The 24,980-nt window shown below is 33.0% G+C and overlaps 1 protein-coding gene across 1 annotated transcript in view; it reads left to right on the forward strand.

Moving 5' to 3' along the window:
* Positions 1 to 24,980, forward strand: part of LOC118186915 (serine/threonine-protein kinase PLK1-like) — a 278,218-nt gene that overhangs the window by 220,381 nt on the left and 32,857 nt on the right. The window contains exon 4 of the mRNA XM_085821671.1: positions 21,579 to 21,802. Coding sequence (XP_085677797.1) covers positions 21,579 to 21,802 — 224 coding nt within the window. The remainder of the gene's footprint in view (positions 1 to 21,578; positions 21,803 to 24,980) is intronic.

Consider the following 24,980-nt stretch of genomic DNA (forward strand, 5'->3'; position numbering starts at 1 on the left):
TAATATCCATTTTGGAATTTCAGCAATTTTTCAGCAAGTTTGATGTGCTCAAATTTTAGCTCATCTTCATTGTCTCTATAAGAAATATTCCCTTCAAAAGAAATAGTGCCAATTTAGAAATCATTATGCTATGTGGATATACGTTGTAATAGAAACTCCATCAATCAAGCACTTTTTTCAGTTCAATAGTAATTCTAAACTCCATAGTTCTGTGTTAAAATTCCCGAGGAATAAAATGTATTGGGAATAATATACCGTTATGAATTCATTTTTCAGAATGAACAATTTTTTTCAGAATTTTATATTTCTTTCCAAAACCTTACTTACTTTTTTAAATGATTTAGATATTTTTCCTATGTGCATTTCTTTCATGTGCTTCACAATAATAGGTAATAACATGAATAAAATTTTATAATTTTCTTACTCGTTATGTTGTATTTCATAATATTAAATGTAAAATTATTGAGTTAGTCATGCTAAATTTGATAACCTTATTATGTTTGGTTACGGAAATGGTCTATTTGTTATGTCCAAAACATATAGCTCAGTATAGTATTATGCTTATTTATATAAAATTTCAATTCCAATTTCAGCATCAGTATTATTTATTTGTGAAAAATTTCAAAACAATTGTTGGCAACAAAAAGAAACTAACATCTCGAATAATGCTCTGATGCCTAAAATCGTTGAGAAAAAGAAGAAAGATGGTGTAAAAATGGAGTTAATTCTAAAAACATTATTCTTCATATTCTCTAAAAAGTCATTTTGTTGTAATTTTGCGATTTTTATTTGTTGAATATTTGCTCACCATCTTGGAAATTTTCGTTTTAATAATGTTTTGTTAACATTCGTTTAATAGCTTTTGTTTTAACTCTTGGGAATTGCGATCAAGACCTATTGACGGAGATGCCTCTGAGACTTTACAAGGTAATAGAGCTGGAGCGCGACATGATCGGCTCAATTGCCGTCTGATATCGTAATGTTAATAGTATTATATACTATACTTCATGGAATGTAGTAATACTGGTAACAGTCACACTATTAGTTCTTTCAAAGAACTAATAGTGTGACTGTTACCAGTAGTTTAGACAGTTACCAGTACTTTCTTTTCATTTTCTATATTTCATTTTTAAATTTGACATTGCCCAAATAGGAATATTTTCGTCATTTAGAACACTTCTGTAATTGGAAGTACATGACTACAACCAACAGTTGCGAAAAAGAGGCCGGGTAAGGCCTTATATATATAAGTGTAATATTAGCACAATTTTGAAAGCATTGATGTAGGAACACCACGACGTGAAACGGAGAAATACTAATGGCGTAGATATTTAAGCTTAGAACGCGTCCTTCCATTTTGAAGAATAAGCAGTCGAACCGAATTAAATTCCATATTTATTTAAATTCGCATTTTGTGGCCAAAATTCACTTTGCCTACTTCCAGATTTTTACAATTTGGATACTATAGCGATAGAACATTGCTGCAGCGTCTTAACAGGATGAAAGTGTTAGCCAGAAGAGAGAGTATGTCACAGTATTAATGTAAAGGAAGAAGGGAGGGAGGCAAAAAATTTCAGTTTTAAGTTTTGGTTTACAATTTGATAATTCGTCAAGAGGCATCTGCATTAAGCGTTACGTAAGATCGCATGATTAATTTGAATGCAGTTTAGACTTACAGCGCTGTTTTTAGGACAGAGAGATGAAATTCCCAAATGAAATAAAAGAAGTTATAGCCAATTAAAATTAAAAGTTTGCTTTCATATTTTTATCTTATATACATACACACATATATATATTGTTTGGTAAGGCCATTGTAATGAAAAGGAAGGGCACAACTAGAAGTTAATACCAGTCCCATATACAAAATTTCAACATTCTGTGGGTAATCTTTTTTGCATTATACGAGGTAAATACATACGTACGTACATACAGACGTCACGCAAAAATCTACTTGAATTTAAATCTATTTTGCAGTCCGTTTCGGCGAAAAGTGTCCTTTATTCTGACCGTGCAGATGCGTACTGGTCACACAGAATATTGTCCAAATGGATTCGAGAACAATCAAAATGAATATTTGCTTTGAGGTATGATACCTGACACTTTTCGTGATTACTATACTTCTTTTACTTCGTACGAGGAAGTAAAAGGGGGGGGGGATATGGTAACTGAAATATGTTGGCGGGGACGCATATACTGCTTCCGGGTCGTATGCTGCATGCGAGCCAGCAGCATGAAACCACTATTTATGAAAGCCCTAAGGCTTTTGTTCCTTGTCGTTTATACTGAAACTGAAAAAGATACAAGTAGGAATAATATCGAAAAGAACTATAATGTTGAAAAATATGACAGCATAAGCAACAAAGCTCTTTTTGGAGATACCATCTGCACTTATATCCAATAAAACAATGAAGGGGCGTAATTTCTGGCGGTTATATCCCATTTCAGGCTTTCTCAGGCATGGGCTTTATCTTGAAACAGGATCATGTCGATTTCTAAATATTAAGGACGGCTAAATTATTTTGAGAATTCTACATCTTGGAAATTGAAACAGTGAAAACAAAAAATGAAAACTTTTGAGATTTTGGTTAGCATTAAATCTGGATTAAAAATATAATGCTCCAAAGAGCTGTGAAAATCATCAGTAACACTGCTATCACAGGATAAATAAAACAGAATTTTTTAAAAATGTGACTTTTTTCGAAGAGGAGAATATTAAGCCATGTATAAGGAAAACGGATTTTTTTTTTACAACCATCTGCTGAACTATATAGTATTTCTGAGCTGAAATAACTGTATTGTACGCACTTTAAGAAGCCTCCTTTCTTTGATTTTCCTTTTTTTCGCTCACAGTTTATTCAGAAGTAACTTAAAATAGCGAATACGATCTCACAGCTATATTCCTCCAATGTCTTCCCACCAAATATAATGAAAGATTAAAAACAGAACGGTTAAAATGATGCGATTTTGATGTGACCATCTGAAACGCCTGAAGAAGGGAGAAAAAAGCCTGAAATGGCATGATTTTTGTGGTCATCTCTAGAAAGCCTGGATTGGGAAAGCCCGAAATGGGACATCACGATTTCAGACTGTCCCAAAATTTGTTGGATGTAAAGGTTGCAAGCAGAAATAACCTTCTCTCGTGTTATAATAGAGGTGAACAATAATCGTAACGTTTAAGCTTTCAGTTATTGTTTCTGGTTTCAACATTATAGAAAGCTATATACCAACTGTTTTCTTATTGTTAGCTTTATTTATTATTGTTAGTTTTATTTGAAATACATGTTCAGCTATTGAAAAAGTGGACTGCTGTCAAAAAGACCTCGATGTGGAGGTGTATAACTGTTGAATCGTTTTCACTTATCAAAGGGGTCAGCTGCAGCGAAACCCGAGAAAACAATGGAAAGTCAACTGCAGGCACTATTTGGAAGAGTATCATGTGGGCTGGTCTTGCGGAAGATTAGTCACAGTTAAATAACAGCTAGGTCGAGCAGATGTTCCAGAGATGTAGGACATTCACTTTCAAGGATCAAGGGCGTTTAGTATGTAGTTAACTTGTGTGTTAACTCCTACTACTAATATCTGAATTTTTAAAAAATGTTAAATCTGCTGAAATAATATCACAAGAATAGATAATCCATGAAAAACCATAATTACGGAGAAATGGAGCAAAAGGAATTTAATCAATTGAGATTAAAATACAAGAAGGCGGTTGGGACAAGGAAAAAAATCAATAAGAAAGGTAAATCGTTTAGAACAGTTTTGAGGTAATTTAGATTGGATGCTAAACCTTTGATTAAAATGGTATATGGTATTTACGTTTTCATAATGACCTGAGAATTAGAAGAAGCTGTAACGAAATATTGTTAGCTACATCGTATAACTAAAATGAACACAGATGTAGTTGAAAGATACTATTCATTTTATTGAGGATTTTTAGAATTTGTATTCTTGCATATAATATCAATAATGCAATTAATTTTGCGTTGTCTCTCAAAAGGCTTTTCGCAGTTGCTCAATTTAAAATGTGGCCAAGTTACTTTCAGCCAAAAAACAATAGTCGGTTACCTCTTTGTCTTCGCTTTCGGAAATTTGGAAATTGGGTATTATTTAAATATTTAGATTAATTCTTACGCCATCGAAGCTTTAATAACATCTTCCGTCATCTACATTCCATTCAAATGGTTATTTCTACGTGCAGCTAAATTCAGTTATGAAAGCTTTCGTAACAAATTCAAGGTTTGAATTATTGTCAGTTACTCGTTGTTGGAATCTTTGTCAGAAATTCATTCAATTCTGTTTTCTCTACACCACAGCAAAATATAAGACGTCTGCATGAAAGATATTCATGCGGACATCTTATTCTTTACTTTGTGGTAATCTACAGGTTCAGTCCTACTACGTTTTGTCATTGCACACCGAATCCTCGCGAGTAGCCTAGCAGTTAAAGCCAGCAGAATACTGCTTGTTCGTCCTTTGAATTCGAATCCAGGCGAACGACCTGGCTGTACAGTTGAATTTCTTCTTGTGCAATGTAAATACAACCCAGTAATCTCTTTCCAACGAAGACATCCTTTCCCTTAAAAAAATAGCACTCGTGTGATGTGTCATATTCAAATAACTAACCAACCATTGCGCACAGAAATATCTCATTGGTTTTCTCATGCGCCTGCCATGTTCATACATAAATTATTGACCAATGATGAGTTCAGTTATGACAGGAGAACTCTTAGTAAATTTGTCTTATTATCTGGAAGAGCTGCCCTAAATTTGAGTTATTCCCGGAGCACTCCCTTGAATTCTACAAGTGCATTAGGTTACCATTTATAGTCGTTAACTTAAACTAAGCGCCAGTAGAAATTCCTTATCGCTCTCACTGGCGATAAAGTTCGTCATCCTCTAACTTCCTTCTGATTGGCTAGGCTACCTATAACACTATGCTTGAAGCAACGTTTTCTGTCTCCAAATTAGAAGTTCCTCTTTACCGTCGAACTGGTTTAACGAGAGCACATTTCTTGGAAAAGTCGCAGATTGCCTTTGGTTTTATCCGATCTGAGTTCACACTGTAGTCTTTCTGATATTATGCAGCGATAGCAGAGACTCTCCGGGTTCCCATACAGTAGAGCAAAGATTTCCAAGTTGGAAAATTTCAGTTTTGCCCACAGCAGAGCAGTAGACAAAACCGCTGTTTTATAGGATCAATTGATCGCTGATTTCGTTCACTGAACTGAACAGTTCTTTTTACGACTCATCGCTCACTACTTGATGAACAAGATTGAGAATGGAGACTGACTCTAGAATGATCTGCGGAAAGAATTGAACGAACAGTGAGACCGGGAGAACCAATCAAACCGCTAACTAATTGAACTGACTTCTTTCAACTATATTTTTTAGATTCTCTTTAACTACTTTCTACACGGAACTAACAATAAAATTCTATAATAAAAAATGTTCGAAAACTACCGAAGTGATAAAAATTAAACTAAATTTTAGCATAGGGGATAAAAAGTTTTTTCTTCCCTAAAATGGAAATCGAACTTTCGTGGCATGTTTCCAGCAACAACTTTCGGTTAGATAATTCTAAAAGCGCTACCACTCTTTTTTGAAGAATCATCGATCGGTCTCTGAATAAAGTGAATCGGTTCTTTGATTCAGTTCTCAAGCGAATGGCACATGTCTACAGTAGAAAAGAGAAACTGATCAATCACGAAAGAGAAAATCCACTTTCATCGCCAACGCACCAATTTATAATAAACATCATGGCTGACGACCTAAGCAAAGAATATAGTTTGATTGCGGAAATTCAACAGCATGGTATGTTACGAGATTAATTGCTTGCAAGAAAGAAAGCGCGTTGGCTTTTCTGCTCACTTATTGACTGTCGTGAGTTGACTCTTCAAACAAATGTAAACGAACTAGCTCAAATAGATCTGTATTCCATACATCCGTTTGCTACGTTAGAATCATCGGACAGTATGTATGAAGCGGTCTTTTAAATGCATACATACATCTTGCCGCTATTTGAACGTGATATGGGTAACCAATGAAAAAAGAACTCTGGAACAACAAACAGAGATCTACTGAAAAACTGTAACGGGAGACATTTCCTGAATAACCTCATATATTTCTGAAGGTCTTTTGGGTTCAGAAGTATTAGACGACTGCTTTCAGTACTACTTCTTTCATTAGTAGACGTTTAGTAGTAGCTCAGTACCACTGCTTTCAATAGTTTCTGTAGTAGACAACTGCTTTCAGTAGCAAACGACTTCAGCGTCTACTGCTGAAAGTCTGTTAACATGACAAACTTTCTAAATAACTGTATATCTGATGAAGGCCTTTGGGGTTCAGAAGTCAAAAAGCGTCAAAATATCATCTAACAATTTAGTACCAGTAGTAGACTAGGTAGACAAAGTTTAGCACTTTCAGTAGTAGATATTCAGTACCACTCTTTCAATAATTTCATTAGTAGACTACTACTTTCAGCAGCAGACGACTTCAGCTTCTACTACTGGAAGACTGTAACAGGACAAACTTTCTGAATAACCGCATATATTTCTGAAAGCCTTTTTTGTTCAAATGTTATAAACTACCTTCAGTGTCTAAAAATAAGCGTAACGGACGTTGTGGCTACAAGTGTGGACCAAGGTTACAATACTACAATTTTGCTGTCGTGTGGCATACTGACTTCTGGACTGCTCAAAAGCAGCTCTATACCTTTGTGTATTCGTTTCTCCCACTTCTGTAACTAAGTGACGTCAGCATTGGGAATAATCTAACCTTGTTTGTTTATTGACCTTGGCATTGACCATGCTCTAAGCAATGTGGAATGAGACTGACTGTGATTTGTATGCTTGCCGTGCCGTAGATGATTGCTGCCCTGAAATTTATTGGAACAGTTTTAAATTAAGAGATTCCTTGATATAGATGTAAACATAAAGTTTAGGAAATAAATTCTTTTCCCGAATTTTTCTGTATTGGTGCTCTTTTTATCCATACACTCTGAGTTCTTCCTTTTCCTTACAGGAACGCTGTGCTAGCTAGACAGGACTAAAAATAGAATCATTAAGGCTTACGCTATCCCACACTGCTTATAAAACGAGGATTGTTTTGAAATTAATGTGTTGGCTGTTGTTTCTGTTATCTATAATACCGCCGTGTCTTTGTCGTGTCATCGATTCTTCTTCCTGAATGCGATCATTGTATCGATAATAATTGCATTTCTTTCTACAGTGTATCATATTCTGTTTGTCTTTCAATGAATTAATCTTTTTTGGCATTGATGTCGCTCTTAATTCGTGATTTATTACTTGTGTTCGTAGTAATACATTTCGATTTAATCTAATCTTGCTCAAAAAAAAAATAATAATAATAATAATAATAATAATAATAATAATAATAGAGAGATTATGTTTCAACGAACTGCTGGACCATTATTTTCTTCCATTACAAGCGTCAGAAGCTGGTTTTGAGGTGACCAGATTGCAGTTATCTCCGCTTTAGAAGCATTCGCTTTAGAAGCATTCGCATACGCCCTTTAGTTTTCACGAAAGATGTGTGATAATTTTTTGTATTAACGAAAGAAATCCGGCGACAATTTTTACTTTTAAAATATATTTTTAGAACCATATGGGGCTATTATTCTCAATCGTTATTTTTGCCTCCATATCAATTTTGCGTCTCTCTCTCACTTTTCACATAAAAGTTTGTTACCGCTAACTGTTATCACCGAAATAATATTAATTAAAAATGAAAGGTTTGAGATTTTTAAACGTCGCCCAAATCGGTTTGTTGACGTTTTTACGCTGTCTCTGAGCTTGCACTCTACAAGTCTACTGTTGCAGTCTCTCTTGGTTTGTCATTTCTTTTGTCTTTTTAGCTTTATTAATAAGCATCATTTTCTTCGTATTTAAGGTATATGCAAATCAACAGCAAAATTACAAAATATTTAAAGACAGGATATCTATAGAACTTCCGATAAAGAGACTTGCGCACTGGAGATAAAATGCTTTATTCCGTACAGTATTGCTTTCGAATCGTGAGTTTATTAATTAAAGATTCATTAAAGTTTTACAAAATATGAAATAAATAATATAAAAAGTATATTACGACATTCTATGGAAATATTGAAATTTTTAATTAGATAGATCATTTTTAATGAGATGTATCATGAGTGAAATGCATTTTTATTTAATTAGATTAAAAAGGAAATATTAATAATATTCCTGGGAACCGCATCTGTTGCTTTTTCAGTAGATTAATTTGCTATCAGTAACAGACAGATTAAATTTGAAAGATAATGGATTGTCCATTTTGTCAAATGGCAACAAATCGAATGAAAAGTGAAGTAATGTATATTATACTGAATTAATGCTAAATCGTGTTTCGAGACTAAAACACTTTTGGGCTAAAAATAAATAAATAAATAAAATGTATGGCAACACTTAACATGGTATCCTGAGTTTTAAAAAGATGTTTTGCATATAAATATTTTCTGATTTTGCTATTAAACTTTATGTGGCGTAAGTGCAAAGAGAATAAATGGTAAATAAATAAAGTTAAAAAAAAAAAAAAAAAAAAAAAAAAAAAAAAAAAGTTGTGTAATTCAACTTAAGAAAACTGAGCATTTAAATGATGAACTGAGAAGATATTGGGGAGGAGAAGAAAAATATATGTTAATAACAACGCTCTATCGGGAATGTCTAGACGTACACTGATTTTAAAATTTTGTGATTTAACGGTTGAATTTAATATGACATAGGTGCGAAGAAAGCGATGTTTAATAATAAAGTTTAAAAGACAAAAAAAGTTGTGTCAGTGATCAAGAACAGATTGATAACTGCGAATTGAGCGAGTGTACGAACAAACACTCTGGCGTTAAAATCTGCGTTAAAACACACAGCGTTAAAATCTGAAGCCTTTCAGTATCCCCTTAGCAGAACGCTGAATATGTAATAGAATTAAAATTCCCCTCCGTACTCAATTAATTTTAAAAGTCTGTCTGTCTTTAGAATTTAGTCATTTCGCTAGTACTGCGTCCGCGTTCCTTAACTATCCAAAGCAGTCATTGTTTTTAAATATATCATAAATTATTAATAGGAAGTGAATTTCTGTATATGCGAGTAAGCAGTGAATGAAAAAGGTGCTTTAAAATTACTGTAATCGAGGTTCCTTTTTGGTATGTTTTACTTTAAATATTTAAATTTAAGTTATGCAGTCAAAAAAGAAACCCTAATGATTGGTTTATATACATAATTTATTTAATCGTTTGCTATAGGGCAAATTCTGATATTTTAATTAATTTTCTGTGTAGTTTTCGAAGAGAAGAAAAAAGTTAAGCAGCTGCATAAATTCTTATCTCAGGATGGTTTAGTTTATATAATTTTTAATAACCGAACTGCTAATAGAATTCCATTATTTTGTTATTAGAAGGAGTTGCCAGTCTTTAAAATCTCTTAAAATACTTGATTTAGTAATTAAATATTTCTCAAACGTTGCAGATTCATTCAGTATTTTCTAAGCCAAGAAAGCATGGAAAGACAACTTCCCCTTCTCTGAGACTTGAACCACTGAGCTTCCCATTGCTAGATGAACCTGCTAACCGCTTACAGCACGAAAGCACGCACGGGGAAATGCGTTAATTTCATTTAGTGTCCGGTTCAACTGCGGTCGAGTGGTTAACAACACTTCTGAACACTGATGATTCTGCTCGGGTTCAAGTCTTGGCAAACGGGCTGGCTAAGAGGAAGTTACTTTGGTTTTCCGTGTAGGAACCAATTTTCCTCAGAAAGTCCTCCATGAAGCAACATCTTCACTTATGCAGATAGTCCAAGAATTCATGGCTGTAATCAAGCAAATCCTTATATTTTTTCTCGCTAAGAATGCTTCCGCGGAGAGGCACGAGAACCATTCGAGCAAATTCTTGTGGTGACCAATTATAGTTCGGGCGTCACTGCAGAGTTCATTAGACCATTCCAGACCAGGAAAATAAAAAAATAAACCGTCCTTTCGCTGAGATACCGAACCACAGATCTTCCAGTTGCTGTCAAGAAGTAAACCATTTGCATCGCGAGAGCATGCATACGAGAATGAGAATTTTATTTTAACGAATTATTGTTCATCGCATTATAGTTCGGGCGCCATTGCAGAGGTCACTAGGCCATTCCGGACGAGAGAAATAAAAAGTAAACTTTCCTTTCGCTGAGATTCGAACCAGTTGCTATCTGGATGTAAACCATTCACACCGCAAGAGCACGCATAGGGAAATGACAATTCGTTATAACGTTATTAAATGATAATTTTAAATATTATGAAATAATAATAATTGTAATGATATAATAAGTGAATCATGAACAAATAATAATTTCGTTAATTGCGAAGTAGTTAAATAATAATAGAATAATGCGAAATAAATCCTAATGATATAATTGAATCATGAATAAATAATAATTTTATTAATTATTATATAATAATAGTCATAGTAATATAATTAATTATCTCAAGAATTAATTTTAAACAAAAGAGTATACGCATATATTATTTTCTTTATATTTGAGAATAAAAATTATGTGAAGTTAATTATAAAGTTATTAGTTCCAAAATAGTAAAAAAAAAAAAAAAAAAAAAAAAAAAAAAAAAAAAAAATAATGATGTGTACACCACATGACTTCCTTGTACGGAATATTAAATTATACGCATTTTTCTTGCATTTCATTTAAACTTATTGGATTTAATTAAATCTACTTCGCCGACAGCGCATAAACCACAATAGAATAAATGCGTTCTTTAAAATTCACTCTATTTGTTTACCATAGCGACACTCTGGCGCTATGTTCACTTAACAGTATTATATTTCGTTCATATTATAACTCAGAATGCACAAAATTGATATCATTTGAAGAATTATCTAATCGTTGCCACATGTTCTTTTCAAATACTATAATAAAGCTAGAACGATGTATAAAAGAAATTAAGCAAACAAAACAAAAAAGAAACAGTTTATCACAGACGATTGAGTATTTCTCATTTAATTCATTCAGTTCTCACTTCGCGAGAAGGCAAAAATACATAAAAACTCAAAATATCTATATTAAAAATTGCGAGGTAAATCTTAAACACTTATTTTCTCGAAAAAATTCCAGAAAGAATTAAGCATGGTTTAATTGGCAATAATAAATGAATGCGTTATCTTTGTTGTTGCGAAGCTAAGTTTCTCTAGATTTGCAACACATCCACTAATCTCCTGTTTCAAATGTAAACATCAATGGCTGCCATAAAAAAAAGGGCTTAGCGGCACTTAGACAACTTTAAAATTGTTGATAATTCTAAAAGTATTGCATACAGATTTATTAAAGGCATAAAATCCTTAACCGTAGGATAAAATCAACATAATACAATCATTTTTAAAGCAAAAAATGTACAATTTACAAACATATAAGAGTAAAGAAACTGAGATTACTGAGCCGGGTAACAGAGTGGGTATATATATAAATATATTTATATACATTTGATGCGGCCGATTGCAATAAAAATACGAGGTGCACATCTACATGTTATAGCAGTCCTATATACAAAATTTCAACGTTCTGAGGCTACTCGTTTTTGAGTTATGCGAGATACGTACGTACATACGTTCGTACAGACGCCACGAAAAATTCTCTTCAGAATTCATTTTAAAGCAGTTTTATAATTTTTTTGAAGGAAAAGAGTATTTTATTCTGTCCTTACGTACAGATATCAAGCAAAAACATCGTTAAATTGCATTTGATAGCGGTCAAAATGGATATTTTCGTTGAAATATGCTGCCTGAAACTTTTCGCTATTACAATACTTCCTTTTTACTTCGTACAAGGAAGTAAAAATGCATGCAATTTCCGTTGACATTTACGACTATTAAAATCTCATTGGAGGATATAAGCGGATTAGTTGTTTTGAAGAACTTTGTCAGTATATACATGTCCTATTGTGAATGATTACATTTTACTGCTACTTTTAGTTGAAGCAAGCGATCTCGCAGAAAAAAATGTTGTTTAGCATTACATTCTTAAAGTTGCTCAAAATTATTTTATCGAACATTTGGAGTGTTCGAAGCGTAGTAATATTTTTTGAAAAACGCGGTAATATTTTATACAAATCTAAAAGTATCTGTATTCATATAAAATAAAAAGTGATACATGTGTGAGAGATTAAATGAGCTTTGTTTCACTTTTGTGTTATACTCAAATTGACCATACATAAAAGGGAAAAAAAATCGATGTTTTCATTAGTCTACTGGGAAATTGTAAAAAATATATATATACTGTGTGGTTTGAGATTCTCCACCTGAATAACGAAGCTTTACGGTCTTCCAGAACTTTTCTCCAGAAAATATTTTTATGGAAGGCAGTTTCTGCTTTATAGCTTGGCGATATTTTTATAGCTGTAAAGAAAAAGTAAGTAGCACGTTTCAGGGCAGTGAGTGCATAAATTTTTAAAATTTAATTTCGTTAGTCGGTGCAGTTTTAGAACGAGCTTGAGGAAGTGGAGTTTCCTGTTTCGAAAACATCCGAGAAGAAAGCACCGTAGATTTTATAGCAGTCTTAAAATTTGTCCTTATGAAGTTTATTTCTTGAATGTGTCACATGAAATGGAGTCAGGAGAAAATATGGAAGGTTAAAAAAGATAAACTTCTGCATATATGGCTATACCCTCAGTTAGAAAACTTATTTGAATCACATTTTATTAAATATTTTTGTGCTTACTGGCTTGTGCTTACACAGAGGAATCCAGTTACATTGTAAGAAAAGTCTTGCTCACACTCACTTGCATGAAGAGGTAATATAATGCAACGAATTTTATATATATGTGAATAATTTTAGTGATAATGTAAACGAATTTTGTATGTATGTAAATAATTTTAATGAAATTATATGTAAAACTGTGGTATCTTTTGTATAACGTAACATGAAAAGTCTGAAAAGACGAAACTCTGCCATAAAGACAAGATTACAGAGTCAAAGTTTATTTAACATTGAGGTAAATGTCTATCTTACCTAACTGGCGAGATATCACCAAGCTGTAGTTTTGGCGACTAATTTTTGGCGATTACCAAGTTTTGGCGTCGCCGAATCGGTTCTGTCGGTTCTTTTATCGGTTCTGTGTGCATTCAGTCTATTACGAACCCGGATGCACACAACAACCTTCCGCCGAATTCCATTAAAAGATAATTTATGCAGAAACTTTAATGTAATGCAGTGTAATATAATACATTTTAGTGGCCGAGGCTGAATGATTATTAATATATTAACAAAAAATAGACTTTAAGTAACATAAAATTAATACATTAAGAAAACATATCATAAAAATAATGCATTGAAAATGTACCGATGACTTAAGTTAGATGAATAAGTTAGACTTAAGTTAAATTATATTAAAAAAAAAAAAAAAAATTCTTCAAGCTAGTGATATCCCCCCCAAAGTTACGATATGGTATCATGTATATAAATATAGTACATATATTGCATTTATTTGTATATTTCTCCCTCCTGGCATAAATTCTCCCGTAGTTTTTCAGCATATGATTTAGAAACTTCTAATTTGTGGTAGCAAAGGGAAATATGTATACAAAAACTGGAAATTATTTTGGGTAAGTTAAAGGGATATTGAAATTGATGGATGCTTTAAAAAACACAATATAATAATGTTAATGTGTTTTTATGTGTGTTTTCAATGCGGTTTGTTCTTCCTTTGAGCCGCCTATTCAGAAATGGTAAACATCACGTAATTTTCTTCTCCCGGTTTTCAAGCATTAAAAGTAATAGGGAAAAGAAAGAAAATACTTGAGTAAATACGGCATATGTAAAAAAACTTGGTTTAAAAATAATGAAATATCAATTTTTCATCATAATGGACACTATTATTACTGTTTATTAAAAGTAATTTGCCAAATTAGAAAACTTCCATAAAATGTCTTCAATGAAGATGTACGTGAGACACCTTTTTGCATTTTCTTGTTATTTAAAAGACTTTTTTTATGTAGACTGCCATTTGCATTTTACTTAACTTGATCACTTTTAAAACATTTTACTGAAATTTAGAATAATGCAATAAAAATACAGTTTTGTATATTATATTTGCAAAATGGTATCTGCCCGTACAGAACATAAAATTTTTAGCATAAACATACAGTGTCTCCCAAAAGTGTTCGTACATAGTAAAATATTGCTTTATTCATTAATAAAAAGTAATAGAGTGAAAAATTTCAACAATATCTATAAATTTCGCTTACAAAAACTACATTAATTATTTTATGAACATATTAAACTTTTTTTTGAAAATAAATAATAAAAAAATAACTTAAAAGTTACTTCACAAAATTCTTCGTATGCTTTAAAGAAATATGCACATATTAGTAAATACTGTAGTAATTTCTGTCAGTTAGTATTTTGTGGAGTAGCAGTTAGTATTTTGTTATCCTGCAGGATTTGTGACAACTTTAGATGTCTGGGCATAGAGTTCACCAGTTTTTTTTTTAAATATCTGCATCAATGTTCCTCCATTCTTCCATCATTTCTGTTTTTAGTTTGGTTTTCGTTTTAATGTTGTGTCGTACTCTAATCTCTTATTCGCTCCAAATGTCTTCTGTTTTGGATTTAAATCTGGTGGTCTAAGTTTTCTATTTTTTTTACTTCCCAAAAATTTTCTTCGAGCAAAAGCGCCCATGTAATCCAGCTGATCTGAGTTGCCATCGAACAGTTTTAAGTGAAATTAAAGTAGAAAATGTTTCAGTAAATTCTGTAGAAATCTTTGCGACACTCAAGGTGGATTTTTCACAGATTTCCTAACTATAAACCTGTGATTACGTTGAGTGACGTCGAGTGTATTTTGTCAGACAACCTCTTCTTACTTTATTTTGGATCCGATTTTCTTCTTTAAAACATTTTATCACTGCACCGTAGAATGCGATAAATTTAGCTATATCCGGAATCGAATTTTCATTCTTATGATAAAGAATTATTAATTTTTGAATGCTTTTCCTTGTTTCCTTACGACTACTAGCCATTTTTAAACATTAAAAAAATGTAAGGAAGTAAGCAAGCAAAAATAAAACCAAGCACATTTTTAAACGTCATCAAAATGCAAAAATAAAAGAAGTCGTAGACTATACTTTTATTTCTGAAATTTTACGAAAATGTTTTGTGTACGATCACTTTTGTGGCGTGTTTTATCTATGCCTTCTTACATTTTGAACGTTAGAAAAAGAAAATAAGTCAATCTTAAAAATTAAAAAGTTTGATTTTATTCAAAATCACGTCGAGATGATATGAAAAAGTATTGGGGCTTTAGATTCGAATTCAATTCCGGGTTACAGCGCTTTTTCTTCAAATTCTGCAAATGTTCTGTATGTTTTAATTGTGTTGTTATGTATTCTGTAAACGTTATGTATGTAAGTTTGCGAGACACTGTAAACGTTCTGTATGTTTATATAACAGTTTTATACGTTTCTGACATGAAACAGGAAACTTGAGAAGCTGAAAGAAATACAAAAATTATACATTATTAAAGAAAAATCATTATTGTGTAATTTCATGCTTCACTCATTTAATGGCCTACTTGGTATTAAATTAATATTAATTCATTAAAATTGAAAATGAATTAAAATTTAAACTGAATTGAATCACACATGTTACTTTTCCACGAAGAAGAATATAATCTTTCGACAACTTAAAAATAGTCTTTTATCCTATTTTGCCTCTTGTTTTGTCTAAAATATTTATAACATTATTCCACTCATAAATTTCATTTAAATATTTATTTATCCGCTTTACAGTCCTTACTAAAGTCCATTAATTATATTCACAAGGAAAGTTAGATTAAACTTAAAGCAATTAAATGAAAGATTAATGCTTCTCCGTGCATATAAATCTTTTATATAGCCATTTAATTTGCTCCGTCTTCCCTAATGTGCTTGTAACGTTTCAAACTTCTTTTATTTTAAAGATAATTTTTTTTTTTTTTTTTTTTTTAATCTGAGCGTTAAAGACAAAAGATGTTTATTTGAACTGGTGCACACTGCTCAAGTTAACTTTAAACTAAAATGGCAGTTTAGAGAACTCATTAAAAATGAGCATTTATTTTAAGAAATTTGAAGCTGTATAATCATGCTTGTAGAATCAGATTTAATGCTTCATTAACTGTTTTTATCTGTTGCCATTTGTTGTTTACAAAGTATGCAGGAATTTTTAATTTAATCCTTGCTACGGCTAGCTTGAGAGTCGAGTATTTTGTAAACCGTAATGTTTCCTGTGTATTTCTCTTAAATATGACGACCTTCGTTATAAATAACCCAAATCGTCTGGAGCCGTAAGTGGCCATCTTAGAAAGCGTTCACGAGTTGTAGTTTCGTTTCTAACTACATTGAAATGCTGTAAAAAGTTCTAAAACTTTGACTGTAGTTGAATTTATTGAGTAAACGGTTAAAAGTTAATTTACTTTCCAAAGTTCTTTTGAAGTCGCTTACTTTTCCGCTGCATACATTTCCGGCATTTGAAGATAAGGAGGAACCATAAGGGAGAGGGGGGAACATCTCACAAATTAAGTCAAAATTTTCAGATTTGCTACTTGCCTCACATTCCACTCCATTTTTTTTTTTCTTTCTCCGCCCCTCGCCTTTTTAAATACTTTCATTCAAAACATGTTTGGAAGGCCTCCGTATCTTTTGCTCCCGCAGTTTCGATCTTCTGAGAGATTTGATAACGATATTCGTAGATCCTAAGACCTGCCTTTTAAATTATAGCTTGAAGGCTATAAATGAAAACGCAGACTACCATATAGAATAAGAAATTGTGACCTATTCCTGACATTAAAAGTTCAAGGTCAATATTGGGGGGAGGGCGTCGGTGAAGTTTTTTGAATGGTGGATGAAGCAGCTGGCGCGCAACTTGTTTTGACTGACCTCATGAAACTTTTTTTGAGGGCTCGTTTTTGGGGAAAACGGCAGATGTTAGATTGGATGGAGGCTGGAAAGCTGTTCCTCGAACAACAACACACCCCACTCTTCTGCCTCAGATGTGCCCCTCAATTGTTAGTTTTACCTGTGCGTCTGCGGATTTTGCGGAGCAGCTTTGCTTGTTATGTCTTGACTGTCAATAGCTTTTTGAAGGACTAAAGGCTATTGTCCGAAATATTTGCATTAGTGAATCTTTTATGCTGCTTTATTTTTATTACTCAGTGATGTGTTCTTGCGTTGTTCTGTTACCATAGTAACTGACAAGTTACCAGAGCGTGCAGTTTACCTCTATGAAATATCTCACTGTTGCCAGCATATTGCACAAATACATAAATTTGTCCCCTTTTACTATACGAAATTTCGTCTTGATTTCTGAATAAATAAATATATATATTTTGTATTTTCTTAAGAAAAGAACATTTATTTGTTTAAATTTGTTTGTTAAAAGAATATTAATTGTGAAATCAAATATATTTAATTGCTAAAAGAACAATTTACATTTTAATTGTTGAAAAGTAAAATAATTAACTCTCCAAAATCGTTTGGTGCTTGATAAAATGGTTGTATAAATTAATTATTTTTAAGAAAAGAACATTTGATTGTTTAAATTCCATTAATAAGAGAATATTAATTGCCAAATAAAATGTATTTAATTGTTAAAAGACCATCGATTTACATTTAAATTTTTTAAAAGTAAAATAATTTACTCAGGAAATAGTAAAGGGCAGTATATATAAACATGATCAAAATCGTTTGATGCTTGACAGAAGCCCTCTACGTTGTGTAAATTAATCATTTTCTTTTATGCAAATATTTAATTATTAAATTACCTGAAATAGACTCAATTCCCAGCATTGATTCTAAGAAGACAATCGCCCACAAGCAAAAAATATGATCATCAGTACAGGAAGATAAAATAATTCATAGATGATATATAAATTTCACTTCAGAAAATGGCTGCAGAGTTTATTTCCTTGAATTTTTTATCTTAGATATGTACTTCCGGTAACACAGCTTCTTAAAATACTGTAGAACATTTTATGTAAATTCAAATTCTTCATAAATATAAAATCTTCCTTTTATAGGCCTCCATACATCAAAAAGTCCAATTAGTAAAATAGTCATCGTATTTTAAAAATTACATTCAGAAACATTTCATAATGTTACGTGCAAAAAAAATTTCCAAATTTATATCTCCTTTTAGTACTTAAATAATTTTTTAAATCATTTAGAAAGTGAATAGAAAGCACTGGTTCGGCACTGGGTAAAACAAGCTTTGTCATTATTTTTTTAGCCTTAATTATCAAACATATTACTATTTGGAAAAAGTAAAATTTTTTTTATTGGGGGAATTCTTTTATTTCCATTGCTGAAAAAATCTTCCTGATTCCACGCTCATAAAATTTCTGTTCTTTATCAAAAAAAAAAAAAAAAAAAAAAAAAAAAAAAAAAACAAGTGCAATTTGAGGTCATCATTATTATTGAAGCTATTTGTAAACCATTTAAGAAATTTTGTAAACCTCGAAATACACTCATGTCCATAAATTAAGGATAATGCAAAATCAGGCAAAGGAAGAGTTAGAAGCTAAACAAATTTGACTTATTTGTAAAGCTTATTTATTAAACAAAAGGTAAAGAGCAAAAAAAAAAGATGCTATATGTTTGATATTATTAAAAAAATTAGCGATTTTTTCTCGCAGGAGCAAATTACAAAAAAAACCTATTTACAAAATACCGATATTGCATGGTTGGTATGATTGTTAATACATTGTATGTCTCCCAGACGATGCAATACAATCCGTACAACGCCTAGGCATGCTGAGTATCAAATTATCGATCTGATCTTGGGGGATATTAAAACACTCAAAAAGCAATGCTCTCCGAAATTCCGGTAGATATGTAGGAAGAGGTTGACGGCCAAGCATATCCCACACGTGCTCTACTGGATTCAAGTCCGGTGAGAATGCTGGCCAGTCCATACGGGTGATATCCTCCGATTGAAGGCATTCGCTTACGATGTTTGCTCGGTGAGGACGGGCGTTGTCATCCATAAACACAAATTGTGCGCCCATGGCGCCCCGAAACAAACGTACATGTTGTTCCAGAATGACGTCCCGATAGATTTGGCTTGTCATGTTTCCAATTTGAACATGCAGGTCAGTTCTGGAACCCAGAATAATTCCACCCCAAACGAGCACTCCTGCACCGCAGTAACGGTGTTGTTCAATGATGTTTTCTTGGTGGTAACGGGTACCTGGAGCTCTCCATATGAAAGTCCGGCGAGAATCAGACTTCAAGCTAAACCTGGACTCGTCGGAAAACATCACACAAGCCCACTGTTGCGGTGTCCACAATGCATGCTCTCTGCTCCAGGCTAACCGCAGGCGACAGTGAGTTGCAGTATGTGGAACGCATCTGACAGGTCTACGAGCATATAGACCAATCTTCCTTAAACGTCTGTACACGGTCTGCCTTGAAATTGTCGTACCAGTGGCTGAAGAGAGCTGACGAGACAGGTCTGAGGCTGTGCTCCAAATGTTTCTTTTGGCAGTAACTGCCAAATACCGGTCCTCATTCGGCGTTCGTTGTAACTCTGGGGCGACCTGTGCTGTAACGTCTACTCACATTACCATCATCTTGGAATCGTTGCCAAAGCCTGGAGATGACACTCTGGGCAATTCCAAGTTCGTCTGTTACTTCCAGTTGGGTACGCCCGCATTCCAGACGGTCGATAATTCTACCACGTAAAAAATCATCCAAATGCGTCCTTTATGTCATAAGTATTCGGTTATTGCACTGAATTGCTTATAAAGCGCCTGCGAACAATTTTACTTCCTTGCCTGTATTCCTTATATATCACTCTCTTACACTCTCGTCATTGTGACGTACCATCGGTGTCATCTGGTTACTTCCTGAAATTTGCGTATGATTCTTGAAGATGTGTGTAGTGATTTTACAGGTGGTATATTTATTTTAGAGTTCGATTTCCGCGTGACTCCGAATTATCCTTAAGTTATGGACATGAGTGTAAATGATAATCCGATGGTGCACGATCACGGCTGTATGGTGTGTGTGTGTGTGGGGGGGGTAAGCGACGTCACTTCCCAGCTACGCTCAAAGTAATTTCGCACGTTTTACTTAAGATCTGTAAGGCCTCCCATTATCATGGTGGTTGGCAATAAACATCTGGGCTGATCGTTTGGTTGCTTGGAAGCAGTTCAAAATATATTGTACAACACCTTTGTTATCCCACCAAACTGACAGCGTGATCTTTTTCTGATGCAGTTTAGCTTTCGGTATGATGATTTGTACTGATTTATCATGCTTGGACCATGATCTTTTCGATTGATGTTATTGAAGACTATCTATTCCCCCCACACACACCAGTGATAATTCATTTAAAAAAAGAGTTGATTGCATTACGTTTGAAATGTGTTATCGCAAATGTTGATTTGTTGTTTGTAGTGAATTTTTTTCAGTTCTTACGGAAACCAAATGTCGAACTTCTTAACGAGTCCAAGACATTTTACATGATTTTTAGTTGTTGTGTGCGATATACATATAACTTTTTTGCACTCTTTCGCACACATCTATGAAGATTCGATTCAATAATGGCTTTAGTTTGTCATTATCAACTTCAGAAGATGGTTAGCGTGTTGGTGATCTTCAAGTGAAAAATTTCCAGAACGAAATTTTTTAAACACATGCGCTCTGTTAACAATCAACACCATAACTTCACATATCTCTTTGTGAGTCTCGGCTGTTTTCTTGCTTTTATGAAAATAAAAAAGTAAAATATGCCGAAAATGTTTATTTTTCATCTCATGTTATAAGTGACTGTAAATTAGCAGTTGTAAACAAAATTACACGGAATTTGTTTCTGTAGCTAAAAATGTCAGCTGTCAAATCTTCCAAAGAAGGGGAAAAAATATAAGGTTGATAGAAATATAACAAAACGAACATAATGTTATCTATTTGTGGAAACCAAAATTACTTTCTTGCCAATCCAACAGAAATGAAGGAGGTTAAATTGTAAATGGCATTACGGAACAAAATTTAACAGAGGGCTTGAAATCAAATTGATACAATGTAAAATATGTGTAATTTATGCTAATCTACAGTTAATGAAAACTAGCATAATTTTAATAAATATTAATAATAAGCTTTAGTTGAATTGATATAATATGAAATATATATATATACAATAAAATTTCCGTAGCTATATGGTATTATTTAAAATGCGGTTAATTTATATTATACCTAACCAAAAGTTTCTTATGATCGTTTGCAACATTATTGTAATTAATAAGATCTGTTTCTAACATTACGAACTCCGATACAGAATCGTTTCGTCAATAAGATTTATTATTTCAGTAACTTGTAATTCTCTAAGGTTTAGAAAATTCATGTTTTGTAATTTTGAAATGCATTATATCACCAGAATTAAAAATCAGAACTAAAAATAGCATTATTTGTTCTGGTTGTTGCCAACACAAAAGTTTTTCAAAATAAAATCATGTAATTCTAGATCTGTGGATTGCCATCAGCCTTTGACATTTAACGTAATATTCTTTTTCTCTCATTTTTCTTCCCCTAGTCATTGGTTCATGTTTTGAAAAACAGAAAATATTTGACTGAACCGGAAGTTCGCTATTTTATGCTGCAGTTAGCGGAAGGTGTCCGGTACACACATTCTCAAGGAGTCATCCATCGAGATTTGAAACTTGGAAATATGTTTCTATCTGAAGAAATGGAAGTAAAGATAGGAGATTTTGGTCTCGCTACGCATGTCACTAACACGGAGAAATGTGGCAAGAAATTGTAAGTATTCGCCATTATATTAAAAGTTGCATATTTTGAAAATTGATCTTTTGAAGTGCAGCAGAGAAAGAAATAAGTCGTATTATATAATACTGAACAAGAAATAAGAAACAAAATATATTCGAATATTTCAGCTATGGGATACGTCTTTCCTAGAAGGTTCTTCTAGTTACCATTCATTGTAGACATAATAGAGAAAATAGTGGGATCTATTATGGCAGTATATATTCATCTTTCAGATTTTATATTACGCTCCAAATGGGCAATTTTTTAACGTTTCATGTGTTACCTTTATTTATTAAATGTCAGTTTCTTCCCATGAAATTCATTTGAAATTTCATTTTTTCGTTTGAAACCATGAAATTCAACAGCAATATCGCTTAAATAATTTTAAAATGAGCAGATCTTTAGAATTTCCGATATACAGTTCCGCGCGATGGAGGTAAAAATGCTTTTTTTTTTCGTACACTGTTGCCATTGTTTGCTTTGAAATCGTTAAAGTTTTGCAGACTATGAAATAGTTAAAAAAACAAATTCCAATTCCAGATTTTGGCTTCCAGATGTCCATATTCGAGTGGAGGACTACGTTATTCAAAATTTGATGTCTGTAGATACCATTGTTTTTTCACAGTGTGAGAAGCATACATAAATTCATGAAGATTCTTTATTTTTTAATTTCTTTAAATATAATGCAGGGTTGTAATATTTGGTGACAACAATTTGAAAAGTGAAACGTTTATAGTGAACCAACGCAAAAACCTTTGCTTCAAACCTTTTGGGCTTGAATTGTGCTTAAAAAAAAAAGTGTATGGAAAGGTTCGCAGGAAAAATAAGGGCAAAAATTAGCTTCCAAGCACTGATTAGTGGTCTATATGAAATTGCAATCTGTATTTTGACAGCCGAATGAAATGTCTTTCAGAAAGGTGTTCTACTGAAGTAGAGTTAACTACCTAAATTCCAGTATCTTTATAGATTCTGTATAAAAATTACCAAGAAAGCCAGCTAAAACAGGTGCAGAATTTGAACAAAGCTTTGTACGTTTCAAAGCTGATTGAATATTTGGGAAGTCTCTGCGCTTGAAGACGGATGGACATATGCAGGGGTGTTTGTGCTCCGGGAAAACCCCGGAATTCCGGGGATTTTGAACTTCGATCCCTTCGGGATCGTCGTTCAAAAGGAAGTAGGAATAATAATGAATTATTTATTTTGATCTGGGTAATTTTGTTTGCTTTGAAAGCAGAAAACGCAAGGTCAGTGTGTGTGGTGAAAACTTTTCCTTTATTTCTCCAAAGTATAATGCGTGAAAAGGGGGAAAAACTTCTTTTTTGTTCTTTCCTTATTGCCAGTTATAACTCATTCCCCCGGTTCTCGGACATTCTCTTCTGGATTCTTTTCGGCAAGTAGGCGCGGCAGAAAAAAAAGAGAGAGACTTCGTTCGACCAGATGTGCGATCACGTGACTCTGGGTTCAAAGGTCTTATCTCTCCTGGCGTGGCGCCAATAAGTAGAGAAGGGGGATTTTTCGCCGTATTAGCTATTTGTCATTGATCGCTTCTCAACTTTTTTTTTCTTCGCTGTGTAAAATTTTCGTTTCATTTATTGATGCACGTGTAAATTTTTCGTTTCGTTTATTGAAATATTTTTTTATTTATGTACGCAAGAGAATTTCACTATGAAATTTCTCGATATAAATAGTGATATTATACAATTAGAAGAAGGTGTCCGGAATGCATTTAGGTGGAATTGGATTGAACGGAGAGATGGTAATGGGGATACCATCGGCACATGGTGCAAGAAAATAAATGTTGCTGGACAAGCATATTGTGTTTTTTGTAACTCACTGCTGAAGTATGGTGGGGAAGGATTCAAGGCTTTCATAAATCATTCTAAATTGGATGCTCGGCCATTGGATATAGTGACAAGAAAAGCACGCCAAGTGGTATTAATAACTTCGTTTATCGCCGAGAATTCTCTTTCTTTCAATGTAGCTCCCAATTTAATTGAACTCTGCAAACAGTTGAGCCGCGATCAGACGGCACTAAACTCGTTGGAAATGTCCAGGACTACTGCATGTTATAAGATGAAATATGGGCTCGCAAAAACTATTATGGAAAATATCATTAAAACTTTAAAGGAGACGCCATTTTCTCTAAATTTGGATGAAAGTACTAGCAATGCTCAAGAAAGTATACTGGCAATATTGGTGCAGTTTTATGACAACAATCAAAATGAAGTTGTAGTTCATCATTTTGCATCTCTAAAGATGGAGTCTTGCAATTCAGAAGCTGTTTTTAAAGCAGTTGTTTATACTATTGAAGATAATAATATTCCATGGGCAAACTTAATTAGTGTATTAATGGACTCGTGTAACACCATGCGTGGGAAAAAAAAGGGTGTTGAAACCAGACTATGATCAAACAAAGCACCCCACTTATTAGATATTGATGGTGACACATGTCACACAGCTAATAACTGTGCAAAAAAATTTGCTTCCTGTTTTGATAGATACTTAGAAGATTTGTTTGATGACATCTATTTTGATATGAAAAGCTGCAGTAAAAGAGAAAATTTTTTTTAAAATCTGTGAATCCCTTGCCATTAAAAAACTTAAGCCCTTGAAGAGACCAGACCATAGGTGGGTGTACATTTTATGTGTTTTAGAAAGAACAAAAATCTGTTGGATGCTCTTATTGCATTTTATTTTCACTACTTGGATAAAACTGATAAAGGGGATTATTTTTCTTATGTTGAAACTGTATACAATAAAAGAAATATGTCTGCAGCTCAGAAAAAAATTGTTGAAGGGGTGTATTCTTGCTTGCATTCCCAACAACTCACGAAGGATGCTTTAGCTCGAAAAAAAAGAATACTAAATGGGTTATTTATTATGCAAAACAAAACTTTATTGCATATGGCATTATATTCAGCAGTATTACCAGAGTTCAACACATATATTAAATTATTTGAAACAAAAAAAAAAAAAAAAAAAAAAAAAAACAATGCTTCATTTAATACATTCCAGTATTTATAAATTGATGGCAAAATTTTTCTCTTTTTTTATGAAGCCAGAAAATATAGAGTGCACATCTTATAATGATTTATTAAAGGTTGATGTCCCAAATCCAGAATTCCATCTACCTAGCAAAATAATATTTACTGGTGCAGAAGCTTCCACTCTC

Source organism: Stegodyphus dumicola, chromosome 8 (assembly GCF_044657685.1).
Source record: "Stegodyphus dumicola isolate Sdum_Otavi_A_Nest chromosome 8, ASM4465768v1".
Lineage (NCBI taxonomy): Eukaryota > Metazoa > Arthropoda > Arachnida > Araneae > Eresidae > Stegodyphus > Stegodyphus dumicola.